The 16545-nt window shown below is 43.6% G+C and overlaps 1 protein-coding gene across 1 annotated transcript in view; it reads right to left on the bottom strand.

Moving 5' to 3' along the window:
• ACTR2 (actin related protein 2) overlaps window positions 1-7527 on the bottom strand; it is a 45891-nt gene extending 38364 nt beyond the window's left edge. Inside the window, exon 1 of the mRNA XM_084799285.1 lies at window positions 7368-7527. Coding sequence (XP_084655411.1) covers window positions 7368-7415 — 48 coding nt within the window. The 5' untranslated portion in view covers window positions 7416-7527. The remainder of the gene's footprint in view (window positions 1-7367) is intronic.
• Window positions 7528-16545: the final 9018 nt, after the last annotated feature.

Raw genomic sequence — 16545 nt, 5'->3', positions numbered from 1 at the left:
CTCTACAGCAGCCTTTTGGGAAATAATGATGAATCACACTTAATTATAAATAGCCGCCCTAGAACATTCTGCTATATAGAATTCTGTCTTTTTTTTTTTAACTTTTTTCATATTTTATTTTTTTAGCATACATTTATATTATTACACACAAATAAAATAAACTACATACAGCAGGAAGAACCATGAGACAATCAGGAATTATATAAATGTCCTTTTTTTTTTTTTTACAACAGATCTTTTAAAATATGGTAAAAGTATGATTTAAAGGTAATTATGAAAAATGTCTGACACTAGGAATTTCACACCCCCAGCCCCACCTAATTCCTATCATCTCGTTTATAGTTACCTTCAGAACCTAAATAAAGCATACTATTCAGATGCTTCATTCCAAACTCACAAAGCTTAATGCTAGTTAGTTCACTGTTGAGCTACCAAGTGGGGCATTTTTTAGGTACAGCTACACATATCTAAAAGCATATTACTGTTCAAGTTGGTATGAAGGCACATGTCTGGAATCCTGGCACTTAAGAGGACCATGAGTTTTAGGCCAGCACGAGCTACACAGTAAGTGCCACACCAACCAAAGCCTCATTCACAGTGAAACTTTCGTCTTAAATAAAAGTGCAGAGTACACTTCCTCTGAAGGCACCAGTCAGTGTGCTCTGAGGGCACATGCAGTCAGATTCCCTACTTGTTCATCTGATAGTGGCTGAGAAGTGAAATCAAGAGTGTACATTTCACCCCAAGGAATACTTAACAGAATGCAGGAACACTACTTTAGATTCCCACGATGAATGTCTTCTCAAATAATTGATTGATGTAACCTTGAAAGACTTGGGGGAACAATTACCACAGAGGACAGGAAGAGCATCTTGTTGGGTGTAGCAGCTCATGACAGAAAGACTGCAGGTTCAAGGCCAAACCCAACTATCAACCCAAAACAAAACAAATACATAAAACCTCTTACATTTTTCTCCTAAATCATAGCATTTCTTTGTTCCTCAAGTCAAAAAAACAGCTTACCTGATAACTGAGTTGAAATACCAAAGTACAGAGGAAATATTCTCATTATAACCCCACTATATACAAATTTTAGCATAAAATCTATCATTAGTACCAGCCTACTGTACTGGTTTCGACAAACATTCTAAATATACAAAACTAAAATGCTATTTGAATAAAAAAAATCTTATGTTTAACCTTAAAGAAGGACCCACAAAGAGGTGCAGGCCTTTAAAGACAGCACTCCTCAGAGGAAAATTTTAGCTAAAGGTCAACATGAGTTAACCAAAACAACAGCAAAAATCTCAGAAATTAACAGATACAGACATTAGGCAAGTCAAAAGGAGCCATTCATCAGAATGAAATGCCCACTTATATGGGTATAAATAACCTCAAAAAAATTACAAGTGGGTTATGTCAGTGGTACAGTGCTTGCTTAGCATGCACAGGGCAGTGGGTTGAAATGACAGCACTACCAAAAATTAAAAACAAGCAAACAAACAAACAAACCCATAAAGAGTGTGAATAAAAGGCTACTCTACAAGTTTCCAACAGTTTCTGCTTAACAAGTATAAAGGAATAAATGTAACAAATGTAAAGGAGTAAATTTGTTACATAAGAATTGAGAAATTTAAGAGGGGAGGGAGCCTTGCTAAGGGGTAAAGTAAGCCCTGGTGCAGGAGGAGGTAGCTAAGGTTGATAGGCCTTCCTGTCATTCATACGCACACAGCAGCAAAGGGTCACATCAATGTCTTAATTACAATTATGCAGATGGATAGTTCCTGTCTTAAAGGTCTTTTGAGGGGCTGGAATTAAGAGCACTGGCTGCTTTTCCAGAAGTCCTGGGTTTAATTTCCAGTACCTACATGGCAGATCACAACTGTCCGTATTTCCAGTTCCAGGGGATATGAGGCCCTCTTCTGGGCACCAGGCATGCAGGAGACGCCCATAAACAAAATTTTAAATATATATTTTTTGCTGTTTGTTTGTTGTTTTTGTTTTGTTTTTCGAGACAGGGTCTGTGTAGCCTTGGCTGTCCTTGTAGACCAGGCTGGCCTCGAACTCACAGCAATCCACCTACCTCTGCCTCCCCAGTGCTGGAATTAAAGGCAAGTGCCACCACCGCCTGGCTATATTTTTTAAATTGTAAACAACACACTTTAGTTTCTTGGCACATTGTCTCCTCCACTAAGTAGGTCTCAGGAATCAAACTCAGGTTGTCAGGCTTTGAAACAAACACCTTCATCTGCTGATCAACTCAAGTAACTCAGAAGACAAAAATTAAGATCACTGAAACTGCAAACAATTATAAAGTGCTATCGCTGCTTTACCAAACAGGGAGAAGGGGTTAGACTTTTCAAATTAAAGCTACTATAAATAGAAAAAATAAGTAAATAGTTAATAACCCATTCCTGGGGCTGGGAATGCAGCTCAGATAGTAGAGTGCTTGCCTATCTAAGGCAAGCCTTGGGTTGTTCCCCAACACTCATAAACCAAGCATGGTGGCACTAAGAGGTGGAGGCAGGAGGATCAGAAGTTCAAGGTTGTCCTGGGATGTGTAGCAAATTGCAAGCTAGCCCAGACTCTAGACCCTTCTTTGAAGTCAACAGCAAAGAGCCGGGCGTAGTGGCACACACTTTTAATCCCAGCACTTGGGAGGCAGAGGCAGGAGGATCTCTGTGAGTTTGAGGCCAGCCTGGTCTACAAACAGAGTTCCAGGACAGCCAGGGCTACACAGAGAAACCCTCTCCTGAAAATAAAAAAAGAAAGAAAGAAAAGAAAAAAGAAAGTCAACAGCAAAAACACCCACTCACTCTTGCTCTAATTAGGCAGCAGCTTGGCAGAAGCAGATGCTGTCTTAGAATCCAATGCTTCACTTCTGTAAGGTATCAGACATTCCACCAGAACAGTGAAAACCACACTATCTCACATTATTTCAAATCAAATGCATTAGGATCCAATAAGATTAAAACAATCCAATTCAACATCACAAAATTAATAGGCAAGCTACTTCTTGCAAAAAACAAGAGGCCGACGTGGTGGCGCACACCTTTAATCCCAGCACTTGAGAGGCAGAGGCAGGTGGATTGTTGTGAGTTCGAGGCCAGCCCGCTCTACAAAGCTAGTCTGAGACAGCCAAGGCTACACAAAGAAACCCTGTCTCAAAAAAAAAAAAAAAAAAAAAAAACCTCAAAAAAATGTTGAGTCATAATACAGTAAAATACAAAGAAAATAATGTTTTCTAGCTACTCTTGGTATCATTTTAATCACTGAAATTCTTCCTGCATGTCAATCATTTAAGACTGATGACTTAGTTCTCTCGCTGTGTGCAACAGGCTGTTCAAGAAGCAGATTTTACCATATATAGTTTCTTCCTTGTGGCCCTGTGGTTTAAGCTAGCACGCTACGTCCTACTGAGTCATCAAATGGTAAGAGATACAATGCTCCTCAAGGCAAAAAGAAACAAAGGACCTGTCTGCATTTGATATCAAAGCAACTTTTCCCTTTAATAAAAGAGGCTCAAAGACTCTCATTTTATTTTTAAATATTTTCATTAGTTTTTTAGAATTTTGTGTAATGTGTTTTGATTCTATTCATCCTTCTGCCCCCAACTCTTCTCAGGTCCGCCCCCTTCTCCTCCCACTCAACTGTCTTTTTTTTTTTTTCCCATCAAGGCCAGTATGTTCCAAAAATTTGGAGAATGCAGCCTTCCATGGGAGTGTGGGACGTTGACTTATCAGGGGCTTCATTAGTAGAGAAAATAAATGGTCTATCTGTCTCTCTGTGTCTCTCTCTCTCCCTCAACTCCCAGCAGCTAAGAATTCCCAATAGCCCTCTAGCTGGGCTGGAGCTTCCTGCCTAACCCCGCTCCATGCCGGAACTTGACTGACCCGGCTTGGGTTTGCACAGGTCTTGTGACTGCTGTCACAAATGCTGAGGTCCTATGTGTCCAGCAGCACTGCTTCCCTGTGGACATCCAGGGCCTCAGGCTCTAACATTCTTTTGGCCACCTCTCCTGGGCCTCTGGAGACAGGGATTCACTATGTAGACCTAGTTACCCTTGAATTTGTGGTGATTCTACTGCTGTAGTCTCCCAAGTGCTGGAAGTAGCACCAAGCAGGATTTTCTTGTTTTTCAAGACAAGGCTTCACATAGCCCAGGCTGGTCTCAAATTCCTGATCCTCTGCCTCTCCGCCCCAAGCACTGGAATTGCAGGCACGCTCCATCACACTCACTAAGATCTTTAAACTTCCATTTGAGCTCCTGTGCTATGTACCCTTTCCCTTAATAATTGGTGGTGCTTGTATTTCAACTTCATAATGACCGTTCTTATTTGAGGCCAATGATTGCTCTACCAGACCTATGCCTTTCACAAGGTGAAACTCAAGGTCTTGTTTTGTTTTTACTCAAAATAGTACTAGAATCAACATAAGAGTTAGCAGCAGCAAGATAAAACAAACTACAATCAACTACAAATGTGAATTTTAAGTGAAATGTTCTTCTAGCACTATAAAGGTCTATGTACAACCACTCAACTTTATTAAGCATCATGCCAGCAACATGGCTGTCACTTGGTATATCTGCATTTTGTTGGTGAGTGAAGTCATTGTTGGTGAGTTCATATTGAAGTCTGGTACACCATATATCAACACCAGGGACCCGGACTCAATTTGAAAGGAATCAAAATTCCAGCTAAGAGGTGTCCAGACTTTTGCCCAAACAGCCGTCTTCAGAAGCCCTTTTCTAGAAAGCAGGTTTCTTTTTTTTTGGGGGGGGGGGTTGCTGAGACAAGGGTCTAGTTGTGGGTAACGGGAAAGTGGAGCAGATCAAGCATCTAGGTGCTAGAGAGGACACACCCATACTTCCAGTATCCAATTATGGGTTGTCAGAGGAATTTAAAAACTTATGTCTTGGGGCTGGAGACATGTGGTTAGGAGCACTTGCTCTTGCCAATGACCCACGTTCCATTCCCAGTACCCACACAGCACCTCACAATCATCCACAAGTCCAGGGACTGAATGCCCGCAGGCACCAGGCACACATTGGTATGCATACTTAAATGCAGGCAAAACACCTATACACATAAATATAATGAATCTTTTGCTTTTTAACTTCTCAGGGTTGGGGATACACCTCAGAAAGAGCATTTACCTCCCATGTACAAACCCTTGGATTCAATCCCCAGCATCATACCCAAAAACTTCTCAGCCTCCCAAGTGCTGGCATAAAAGGAGTATGCCATCACTTTAGCCCTTTTAAAAACCTATTTAAGACTTATTGCTACTTCAGCTGTTGTGTGTTTTACTTGCATGTTTGTATGTGTACCACACATAACCCTGGTACCCACAGAGGCCAGAAGAGGGCATTGGATATCCTGGAACCAGAGTTAAAGATGCTTGTGAGCTGCCATACAGATGCTAGGAACCAAACTTGGGTCCTCTGCAAGAGCAACAAGTGCTCTTAAATGCTGAGGCATCTCTTTTGTAGTAAGGTAGTATTTTTTAAATAAGCGCTTTTATAAGAATTTTAGTAAAGTTTAAATGTTCATAATTTAAACATAGTGCAACAATACATACTTTGCTTTTTTTTTTAATCTTTGTTTTCTGATAATTTAGAATCTTTATGAAATTCTACCTAGTTTTCCTCACTGCTTTATTCTTTATCTCAAAGAATATGAGATGTGTTTTATGAATCCCTACATGAGTCTGCAAACATAAATATCTTTAATGAGCACACAAAGTGGGACTGCTTAAAAATTTGGGAGGGGAGGAGGGGGCTGGAGAGATGGCTCAATGGTTAAGAGCACTGACTGCTCTTCCAGAGGTCCTGAGTTCAATTCCCAGCAACCACATGGTGGCTCACAACCATCTATAATGTGATCTAGTGCCCTCTTCTGGCCTATAGGTGTACCTGCAGGAATATATATATATATCTTGTTGCCCTGTAGCCATGAGTTAGAGGCCAGCCTTACAAAACAAAGTCTAGGACAGCCGAGGGTACACAGAGAAACCCTGTCTTGAAAAAAAAATAATAAAAAGATTTATTATGTATACAGTGTTCTGCCTGCATATATGCTTGCACAACAGAAGAGGGCACCAGATCTCATTATAGATGATTGTGAGCCACCATATGGTTGCTGGGAATTGAACTCAGGACCTTTGGAAGAGCAGCCAGTGCTCCATCTCTGAGCCATCTCTCCAGCCCTGCTTAAAAGCTTTTAAGTTACTAAATCTTAGGCATGTAACCACAGTGGCATGGATGCCTGTTTGTATTGATATCTATCCTATTCTAGTCCACTTTTAAGTTAGCTTAAATGAAGCTAATACAGTAATGGTTCAAAGTTTCTCATAAATTCAATCAAGGGCAGCAGAATGGCAGTGAATACCGACTCCTTCTCCCTCCTCAACAATCCAGTTTCAAAGAGTTAGTTCAAGTAAAATCTATTTTAATTTGTGTGTCATCTTTGCAGCAGGGAGGAGAAAAGTCACAAAACGTTGCAACACTAAAATAGATATCACTAAAGACTCATTCAAAAGAAACATTTCCATCCTCATCTTTGATGCCCCACACACATTTTTTTTAAACGGGGATAGAAAGAAACCACTTGCAAACAGCTTCTAAATCAGCGCTTTAGTCTGATTTTGACAATCTTAAGATCGTCAAGACTAACGCCCGTATCCTGCACTTAGAATAAATAAATAAAGAGGCAGAGAGGAGGAAACAGAGCCGATCCACTTGCCATTAAAATTAACAACTGGAGAGGTCCTAGGTCTCCTGAGTCTTCCCACAGAGAAGGTCTAAGAAGGGTTGCATGCAAAGCGAAAGGTGAACCAGGAGCCGCCGACCATCCCTCCCCCAACCCTCAAAACCACAGGCGACACGGACAGCCCACACACTCTCCTGGGGCAGCCGAGAGCTGGGGCTGCGGCCCAGGGCCTGACAGCACTTCCCCTTTTCTCTGCGGAACCCGCTTCCTGCCTCGCACTCTGGCATCTTCAGCTACACAGGAAGAGGAAGGCCGCTGGGTCTTGTATGGACACAGGCTAGGCTCGGAAACCGAGACCTCATCGCCACCCAGGAACGGGGCCTCGCACTACCTAGACCCACACCGGATCTCGGTTTTCGGGACTCGGGGCGTGGGCAGATGCTCGGGGGCGCGTGGAGACAGATCTCGCCGCCTTCGGGTGCACTGCGAGCAGCCTAGCTCCGGACCACGGGCTCACCACCGGCCCGCGCCCCCGAGAAAGAGCCCTCCCGCCCGCGTCCCCCGAGAGCCCACCCGCGCGCCCGCCCGCGCCCCCGCAGCCCAGGGTCCGCGCTCATCCCGCACACACACACACGCGGCCGCCCCGCGAGGGTCTTACCCCTGTGCCGTTGTCGCACACTACCACCTTCCTGCCCTGGCTGTCCATGGTTCGCCCTGGAGAGCCGCCGCCCGGCCTGGCCTGCTTCTTCCTCCACACGGCCCCGCCCTCGACCCCCAGCTCCTCCTAAGCCGGAAGTCCCTGCCCGGCGGCCGCTCCGGGTGGGCGGGCGCAGAAGAAAAAAAGGCGAGCGGCGACTGGCAGCCGAGAAAGCCAATGAGATTTGGCCGGTGCGGACACGCCTCCTCGACCGGCTCTGCATCCGGTGCTGCGCTTGACTTGTAGGGTGGTGGCTCTGTCCCAGGTGTCTCAGGACGTAGGGTGCGGCCCGGCCGGCAGTAGTAGAGGCTGTCGGGTGAAGGCTGTGGCTGTAGAGAAGGGTGGGGCAGCCGGATGGGAAGACCGAAAGCCACCTGGAGGTCCCGAGGCATGATGTGTCATTGCTCTTAGGCCTTAGTGGATACACCTACAGCTGTTTCAAACCTTTATTCCGTACGTCCATTTGCAGCCCCTGGAGCCCGCCCGCCCGGATGCTTTCCGTTTCTCTCTCTCTCTCTCTTAATCACTTCCTCTTTTCTTTTTTCAAACAGGAACTTGCGATGTTGCCAATCTCTGGCCTCAAATTTGAGATCCTCCATCCTCTTTTAGAAACACGGACGACAAGTGCTTACACGGTTTTGAAGTCAGACAACTCCAGGACGGGTGTGGTGGCTTTCGTCCCAGCAAATGCAGGCAGAACTACAGAAGTTGAGATCAGCCTGGTCTACATAGCAAGTTTCCAGGCCAACCAGACCTACAGAGCGAGACCCTGACAAAAAGAAAAAATACTAATAATAATGGCTTTCATTTAGCGGGGCGGTGGTGCACTCAGCTTTAATGCCAGCACACAAGTAGAGGCAAGTGAATCTCTGTGAGTTCCAAGCCAGCCTGACTTCGAGCTAGTTCTAGGACAGCCAAGGCTACAAAAAGAAAACCTGTCTCGAAAACATCAAAAACAAAAACCCTTTCATAGCTGGGCGTGGTGGCGCATGCCTTTAGCCTTTAATCCCAGCACTCGGGAGGCAGAGGCAGGCGGATCTCTGTAAATTCGAGGCCAGCCTGGTCTACAAAAGTGAGTGCAGGCTAAACAGGGAAACCCTGTCTCAAAAAACCAAAAATGAAAAACAAAAACCCTTTCATTTAATTTCAATTTTGTTTTGTTTAGTAACACAAAGTCTCTCTGTCTATCCTTGTGTTATTCCTGAGAATCTCAAAAAGAAAAGTCCAAATCCGTGATTGCCCAATTAGAGTCAGCTTTATTTTGGGGTGCGCTGGCACTGGCTGGCCAGCCAGCCATCTCACCCAAGTGGGGATTTGAAAGAGCAGCCCCTGCAGGCCTCTTAAAGTTCCTTTTATAGGAGAGGTAGATAAGCTGTCCACGGGGGCCAAAGAATTGGCTGTCATACGTTGTTAGAAGGACACAACAAGAGGGAAGCAACAAGGGGAAGGAAATGTGTCATGTGAATCCCAAATTTAGGGTAGACTGAAAAACATGTTTGCAATTTACCGCAGATCTTTTTCTTTCTTTCTTTCTTTCTTTCCTTCCCTCCTTCCTTCCTTCCTTCCTTCCTCCCTTTCTTCCTGCCTTCCTTCCTTCCAAACAGGGTTTTTCTCTGTGTAGCCCTGGCTGTCCTGGACGCACTTTGTAGACCAGGCTGGCCTCAAACTCACAGCGATCCGCCTGCCTCTGCCTCCTAAGTGCTGGGATTAAAGGCCTGCGCCACCACGCCTGCCCCTCCCCCCGCTTTATTTTGTTATTTTTATTTTTTTATTCCTCCCCCCTTTTTAAAGATTTATTTGTTTGTTTGTTTATTACACAGTGTTCTGCCTGCATGTATGCCTGGACTCCAAAAGTGGGCACCAGATCTCATTATAGATGGTTGTGAGCTGGGAATTGAACTCAGGACCTCTAGAAGAGCAGACAGTGCTCTTAACCACTGAGCCATCTCTCCAGCCCAAGAAGTTATTCTCTTTTTTTTTTAATTTTATGTATTTATTATGTATACAGTCCACATTAAATCACATTATAAATGATTGTGAGCCAACATGTGGTTGCTGGGAATTGAACTCAGGACCTCTGGAAGAGGAGTCAGTGCTCTTAACCTCTGAGCCATCTCTCCAGCCCCTAAGAAGTTAGTCTTAACTATCTTACTGCAAGCAGAACCGTTAACTTGCAAGATATATTGTTCCTGTTTTGGTCTCATACTTGGCTGACCTGGAGCTCAATATGTAGATCAAACTGCCCTCCCACTCATAGACATTCAAGCACTGTCTCCGCCCCCTCCCACCCCCACCCCCACCCCCGAGTACTGAAATTAAAGGCATGCACCTCCACTTTTGATTCTGGCCCTAACAGTTAAACGTTTTGTGGTGTACACAGGGCTTTGACTGCACCTGGCCATAATAACCTCTAAATGTGCAGGTGGTCATGAGGATTCTGTGGACAGAACAAGCAACAGCTCGGTGTTAGCTATTTAGTATTAAATGCATACTCCTGAGCACGTGGTTCTCTTTATGTGTAATGTCTACATTTCTCCTTTGTGAGTGTCCTTGTTCTAAGGCCCAGCTTATTACATCTGACAGTTTTGCACACAGACAAGCAGGTGGTGGTACTCCGTACTAAATAAGCCTTGGTGAAGCTTTTGCTGTTTTAATTTCCTCCCTTATGCAATATAAGTTGCAAGATGGTTAGTGCGTCCTATTTAGTTAAATTTGGACGTCCAGCATTTGCTTAGGCTTCTTGATAAAATATGAAAAATACTCTAATCTTTCTGGCAAAACTTTCCAAGTCTCAGCTTTGTTACATATGTTACTACTTAATCCCAAGTCTTCATTGTTGACGCATAGTGTTTGCAAGTTTAATATTTTACTGCGCTGGAGGGCTGGCTCGGAGGTTGAGAGTACTAGCTGCCCTTCCAAAGGTTTTGGGTTCAATTCTCAGCAACCACATGGTGGCTCACAACCAATTGTCTCATCATCGCCAAAGAAGAAGCTCACGAACAGAGCAACAGCAGTGTTCAGCCTCAAGAATCATTCCAGTTACTCAAGTGAGACTGCATACAATCTGGTTATGTTCGCAATTTAAACATCTTTAGCCTAAATACAATGTGATTTGGCTCCAACTTTGTGACTAGACTCTGGATATTAAGAATAATTTGTAGGCTGGAGGGATGGCTCAGTGGTTCAGAACACTGACTGCTCTTCCAGAGGTCCTTGGTTCAGTTCCCAGCAACCACATGGTGGCTCACAACCATCTATAATGTGATTTGATGCCCTCTTCTGGCCTGCAGGTGTACATGCAGGCAGAGCACTGTATACATAATAAATACATAAATCTATTCCCCCCCCCACCCCCCGAGAGAGGGTTTCTCTATGCTATCTTGACCATCCTGGACTTGCTTTATAGACCAGTCTGGCCTCAAACTCACAGTGATCTGCCTGCCTCTAAATAAATCTGAGGTGGGGAGAGAATAATTTGTTAGTAAGAACAAATGAGCTATGGTTGTGCCTGCTGTGCAGTGCTTGTCTACCATGCACCAAGCCCTGGGTTCCATCCCCAGCCATAACACCGTTCAGATATCCCAGCACTTGGGAGGCAGATGCAGGAGAAGAGAGCAAGCACAAGGCCTGTGGGGGCAGAGGCAAATTTAAATCTCTAATGGAGTATAAAAAGAGACTCTGTAGCCAAGCCTCTCCGAAACAGCATGTTTCACAAGCTGCTTCAGGCCACACTAAATGTGAGTGTGGGTTGACAAGTCTGGCTTCCGGCGGGCCCTGTCATGAGAGGAGTCGAAATCCGGCTCTTCTATCTACTGTCTTCCAGAATCCTGTTTTCTCCTTTTCCTTTCTTCCTTCCTCTCTTTTTCTTTCTTTTTTTGTTTTTGTTTTGTTTTGTTTTTGTTTTTTTTCAAAACAGGGTTTCTCTGTGTAGCCTTGGCTATCCTGGACTCCCTTTGTAGACCAGGCTGGCCTCAAACAAACTCACAGTAGTCTGCCTGCCTCTGCATCACCGTATTAGGAAGATTAAAAAACACCGTTATGGGCTGGAGAGATGGCTCAGAGGTTAAGAGCACTGGCTGCTCTTCCAAAGGTCATGAGTTCTATTCCCAGCAACCACATGGTGGCTCACAACCATCTATAATGAGATCTGGTGCCCTCTTCTGGTGTGCAAAACACTGTATACATAATACATAAATAAATCTTAAAAAAAAACACTGTTAATAAAGAAACATTTCAGATTAGTGGTGCTGATAGTCAGCTTTGCTACCTAATTTTGGCTGTTACTAAAACTCCTGACAGGAGTTTAAACTCTATTGGTGTATTGAAGCCCCTATCTCCCTTAAGTCTGGGTATGAGAAAGAAGGTTAGTGGTGAGAGGGGGCACAGACCCGTTTGCTTTTCCTGGTGTTTAAAGTCAGTGGGTTATTTGGAGGCAAAACCAAACTCAGCAAATGCAGCAAGCAGTCTCCTCCGAGCTGCTGAGCTGAAATGTTTCTGTCTATCTCCAAGTCAAAACACCCTCTGTCCCTGGTCTCTCCAAACTGCTACATGCCACACACTCTCTCTCTCCAGGCTCTCCTGTTTATCCAGATCATGCTCCTCTCTGTGCTACACGAGGCAGACAGTTACCAGCTGGCAAAGACCCTGCCCTGAAGCCATCTGCCTAACTCTGCCTCCCTGAGTGCTGGGATTAAAGGCCTGCGCCACCACACCAGGAGATCATTTTTTTTTTTTCATTTTAAGCCTATTGTATTTCTAATGTGTGTGGTAGAGCAGTACAAGTGTGAGTGCATGTGGAATCCAAAAGAAGGCATAGAAGAGCTGTGAGCCATCCAACATGGGTGCTGGGAGGCAGACTTGGGTCCTCTGCAAGAGCAGTACAAACACTTAACTGTTGAGCCATGTCTCCTGCCTCCCTCAACATCCTTATTTTATAGACAAGTAGCTTGGAACAAGGTGTTTTTTTGTCATTGGTTGGGTTTACTGTTTTGTTTTGGGGGTGGTTGTTTGTTTTGTTTTTTGTTTTTTGTTTTTCTGAGACAAGGTTTCTCTGGGCTCTAGCTGTCCTGGACTCTGTAGACCAGGCTGGCCTCAAATTCACAGCAATTCACATGCTAAAAAGGGGTGTATCACCACCACCCAGCAGGACACAGTAACTTTAAATAATGGAAGAATGACTGTATAGTTGACCCCTGAACAATGTGAAATTGAATGTATGGGTCCACTTATACGTGGGATTCTTTTTTGAGGTTTACATTTGAAAAAAATTCAAAGATAAACCACATAGCCTAGAAATGTGCCCCCAAATAAATGTTACATGTCACGAATGCATAAAGTATAGGTAAGTACTTTATTTTCTCATTGTCTGCTATAAACTATTCAGAAATCTCTGACAAAAATGAAGTTAAAATTCAGACTGGAGAGAGATCTTAGCAGGTAAAGGTGCCAGCGGCCTCAAACTCACAGTGGTCTGCCTGCCTCTGCCTCCCAAGTACTGGGATTAAAGGCTTGAGCCACCGTGCTCAGCTAAGTTCCTTTTTCTTAATAATAGATTATATGTCCTTACTGATCTAAAGGATGGAATCACATCAATTTTAGGTTTATGTAAGGGAAGATGTTACTGCTCAAAAAAGGCCAGCCAATATCCTTAAAGTGGAGCTTTCATTGGGAGAACTGGTGCCAAAGGGTAATTGGCCTAAGAGATATATTCCGTTGGTTTATGTGAGGACCAAGGTTGGGCAGGGAGACAGACATGCAAGCTGCATGCCTCCACTTTGAAAAGCCTTTGTATGTTGAGTTGAGATGTCACTGCTCTGGCAGCCGTTTTATCCCTCAAAATGTGAGCAACCTTCACGGGGGACAAGTGGCAGTCACACCAGATACAAAAAGACACAGAGGACTTACAGGTGACAAAGTACACGTCAGCTTAGTTAGGTCCCAGAAACTCAAAGGCTACAATTCATATGCTTAAAAAGGTAAGCTTAATGTCATTTTCTTTTTCTCAGGGCAACCAGCTTGTCTCTAAAATGGGATACATTTTCTCGGGGGACAGGTAGCAGCCTGGCCTATACATCAGGCACCATAGAGCCTAGGGAAGGACATTTATAACTATACAATCTTGCTTTGATTTCAATTAAATAATGATTGTATGTTCTTTGGTTAATGGTAATATTATACTTCCTCTTTGAAAGAGGTTAAAATGAAGCAGACCTGGCTGAAAAGATGACTGCTAATGTAAGTCAGTCTATACGTACAAGAATTCAAACTACATGGGGCTGGAGAGATGACTCAGAGATTAAGAGCACTGACTGGTCTTACAGAGGTCCTGAGTTCAATTCCCAGCAACCACATGGTGGCTCACAACCATCTATAATGTGATATGACGCCCTCTTCTGGCCTGCAGGTGTACATGCAGACACAGCACTGTATACATAATAAATAAATAAATAAATAAATAAATAAATAAATAAATAAAAGAACCAGCCTCGATTGTTCTGTGCATCCTGCATACCTCAAGCATTTATAGTTTTAAAACTGTATAATGCTTGTGAGAAATTATATATTTTCAGAACAAAAGTACCAGACACTGATGCTGGATCAGACCCAACGGGGTTCATACTCCAGCATGCTGATATGCTGACATCCTGCATTCTTCATGTTCCAGCCATAAGTGTTTTGCTTGCATCATCAGAACAGAACAGCTCCCAGGCCAGCTTTGAAGAAAGCTCCTGAATCCAATTGGTCCAGCATTTCAGACTGTCCCACACAGGACTATTATTAAGCCTATATGTCTCAATATTTAGAGATTGGACCACAAATGCTATCTCTAGCTTGTTTAACCATTTTCCCATTTATTTATTTATTTATTTATTTAGGTTTTTTGAGACAGGGTCTCTCTGTGTAGCCTTGGCTGTCCTGGACTCGCTTTGTAGACCAAGCTGTCCTCAAACTCACAGTGATCCACCTGCCTCTGCCTCCCGAGTGTGGGATTAAAGGCGTGTGCCACCACGCCTGGCTCCATTTTCCCATTTTTATTTGGGCCCATACATAGGTATTATTCATCCCAAATCAGCCAGAAGAAGCCTGAAGAGAATGATGTCCCATTTCCCTTAAGGGGGATTGGGTAAGGTTTTGGGACATGGATGTTTTTTCCATTGGGAATTGGTTATGTTATTATTGGTCTTATTCAGAGAGAGAATGAGGTTGGACTCAGGGTCTTTTCTCTGAGAATATAGAAATATATAGGGATGATAGGACAAAAGGTAGATTATTGCATCTACTCTTCAACTTAAGGCCTTAATTATTACTCACAAGGCTATTTTTAATTCATTGGTATAGAAATTTTTATATTGCTGTAAAATAAGTTTAAATTTTTAAAATATGTATTTATTTATTTACTATGTGTACAGTGCTCTTCCTGCATGTACATGTGCAGGTTAGAAAAGGGCATCAGATAACCGTAAAGATGGCTGTGAGCCACCATGTGGTTGCTGGGGATTAAACTCAGGACCTCTGGAAGTGCTCTTAACCTCTGAGCTATCCCTCCAGCCCCAATAAGTTTAATTTTAAATCATTGTACTATTCAATTTTTATCACAAGAATATACATCCTAGGTTCAATAGCTGGATAAGGTAAAATATTTAGATAAGGTCTTCAAAAATCTCAGAGAAGCCGGGCGTGGTGGCATATGCCTGTAATCCTAGCACTCGGGAGGCAGAGGCAGGTGGATCGCTGTGAGTTCGAGGCCAGCTGTGAGTCCAGGCTAGCCAAGGCTAACACAAAGAGACCTTGTCTTGAAAAACCAAACCAAACTAAACCAAACCAAAACAACAAAACAACAAAAACCTCAGAGACCTACAGAATATGGCATTTAAAGATTTTTTTGTTTTGTTTTGTTTTGTTTTGAGGATTCTTTGAAAATGAGACAGGTTGACTCCTGGCAACACCTAGCCTGCCTCAAAGAAGGTAACGAGCATTGAGGAACCTCCTTATGGAGATGGCTTCAGATGTGGCAAACCAGCCACTGGGGAAAATGTCCTTGTTTCTGTCACACACAGAATTCTGCCTGAAATGGGGAAGCTTGGGTGTAGGCAGAGTTGATGGCCAAACTCTGTTTGTGCTATATGTGCAATGGTCCCTGCTTCAAAAATATGTCTTCAGATATACTGGACCAGAAGGCTGAAGATGATGCTCCAATATTAGAGAGTTTACAAAACACTATCTACAATAAAATAAAATATAAAGATGCTTGTAGAGAGAAACACTTCAGAGAATGCTTCAAGTCTGATGCCACTGTTTGCTGTTTGACTTAACTGCTGTAATTATGATAACAAGGAGAGGAGTCACCCCAAGGAACTGAGTCTAAAGAGGTCTACCTCTCCTGTCTCTATTAGTCTTTCTCTCCAAAACAGAGTTGGTGGGTTGGAAAGGAGGCGTTACAGTATAAAGTTATCAGTTTGGCCTGTCAATTTGTTACAGTATAAATGTATCTGTTCGGCCTAAAATGGCTAATAAATGACACAGAGTCTAAAGCTTTCCAGCACTACACTGGGCAGAATCTAAACTGATACAAATCTACTCTTAAAACTAACAAACAAACTACTCTAAAACTCATATCATACATATACCCCAAGCACTTGCCACTATGGTGATCCCCAGGCCATTTCTCCCTCACCTCCCACCTCGCGCCCCCCCCCCCAAATGTAAACCCTTTTCCCCTTCACAACCTTCAATGCACGCTCAACTACCCTCTCCAGGAAGTCCCGCCTTCCCGTTCCTGTCCTTCTGCCCAGCTTATTGGATGAACAGCACTTTATTGACAGTTGTTACATCCATTCAAGACATTCCTCCAACAGGGAGGTAGATGCATCAAGGAACCCCAAATAAAGTAAGTTTTAAAATTTTCAAAGGCAGGCAAGGTGGTGCATGCTTATAATCCCAGAACTCAGGGAGGCAGAAGCAGGCTGATCTCTGTGACTTTGGGGCCAGCCTGGTCTACAAATTGAGTCCAGGAAAGCGAAGGTTATATAGAGAAACCCTGACTTGGAAAACAAAAACAAAAACAAAAGAAACCCAAGACCTGACTAGCTGGAAACTCTGTCACAAACACACACAAAACCTAAGTGGGAGAATATGGATA

Source organism: Acomys minous (assembly GCF_964271855.1).
Source record: "Acomys minous genome assembly, chromosome: 10".
In the NCBI taxonomy this organism is placed as follows: domain Eukaryota; kingdom Metazoa; phylum Chordata; class Mammalia; order Rodentia; family Muridae; genus Acomys; species Acomys minous.
This window is presented reverse-complemented; position numbering and strand designations above follow the sequence as displayed.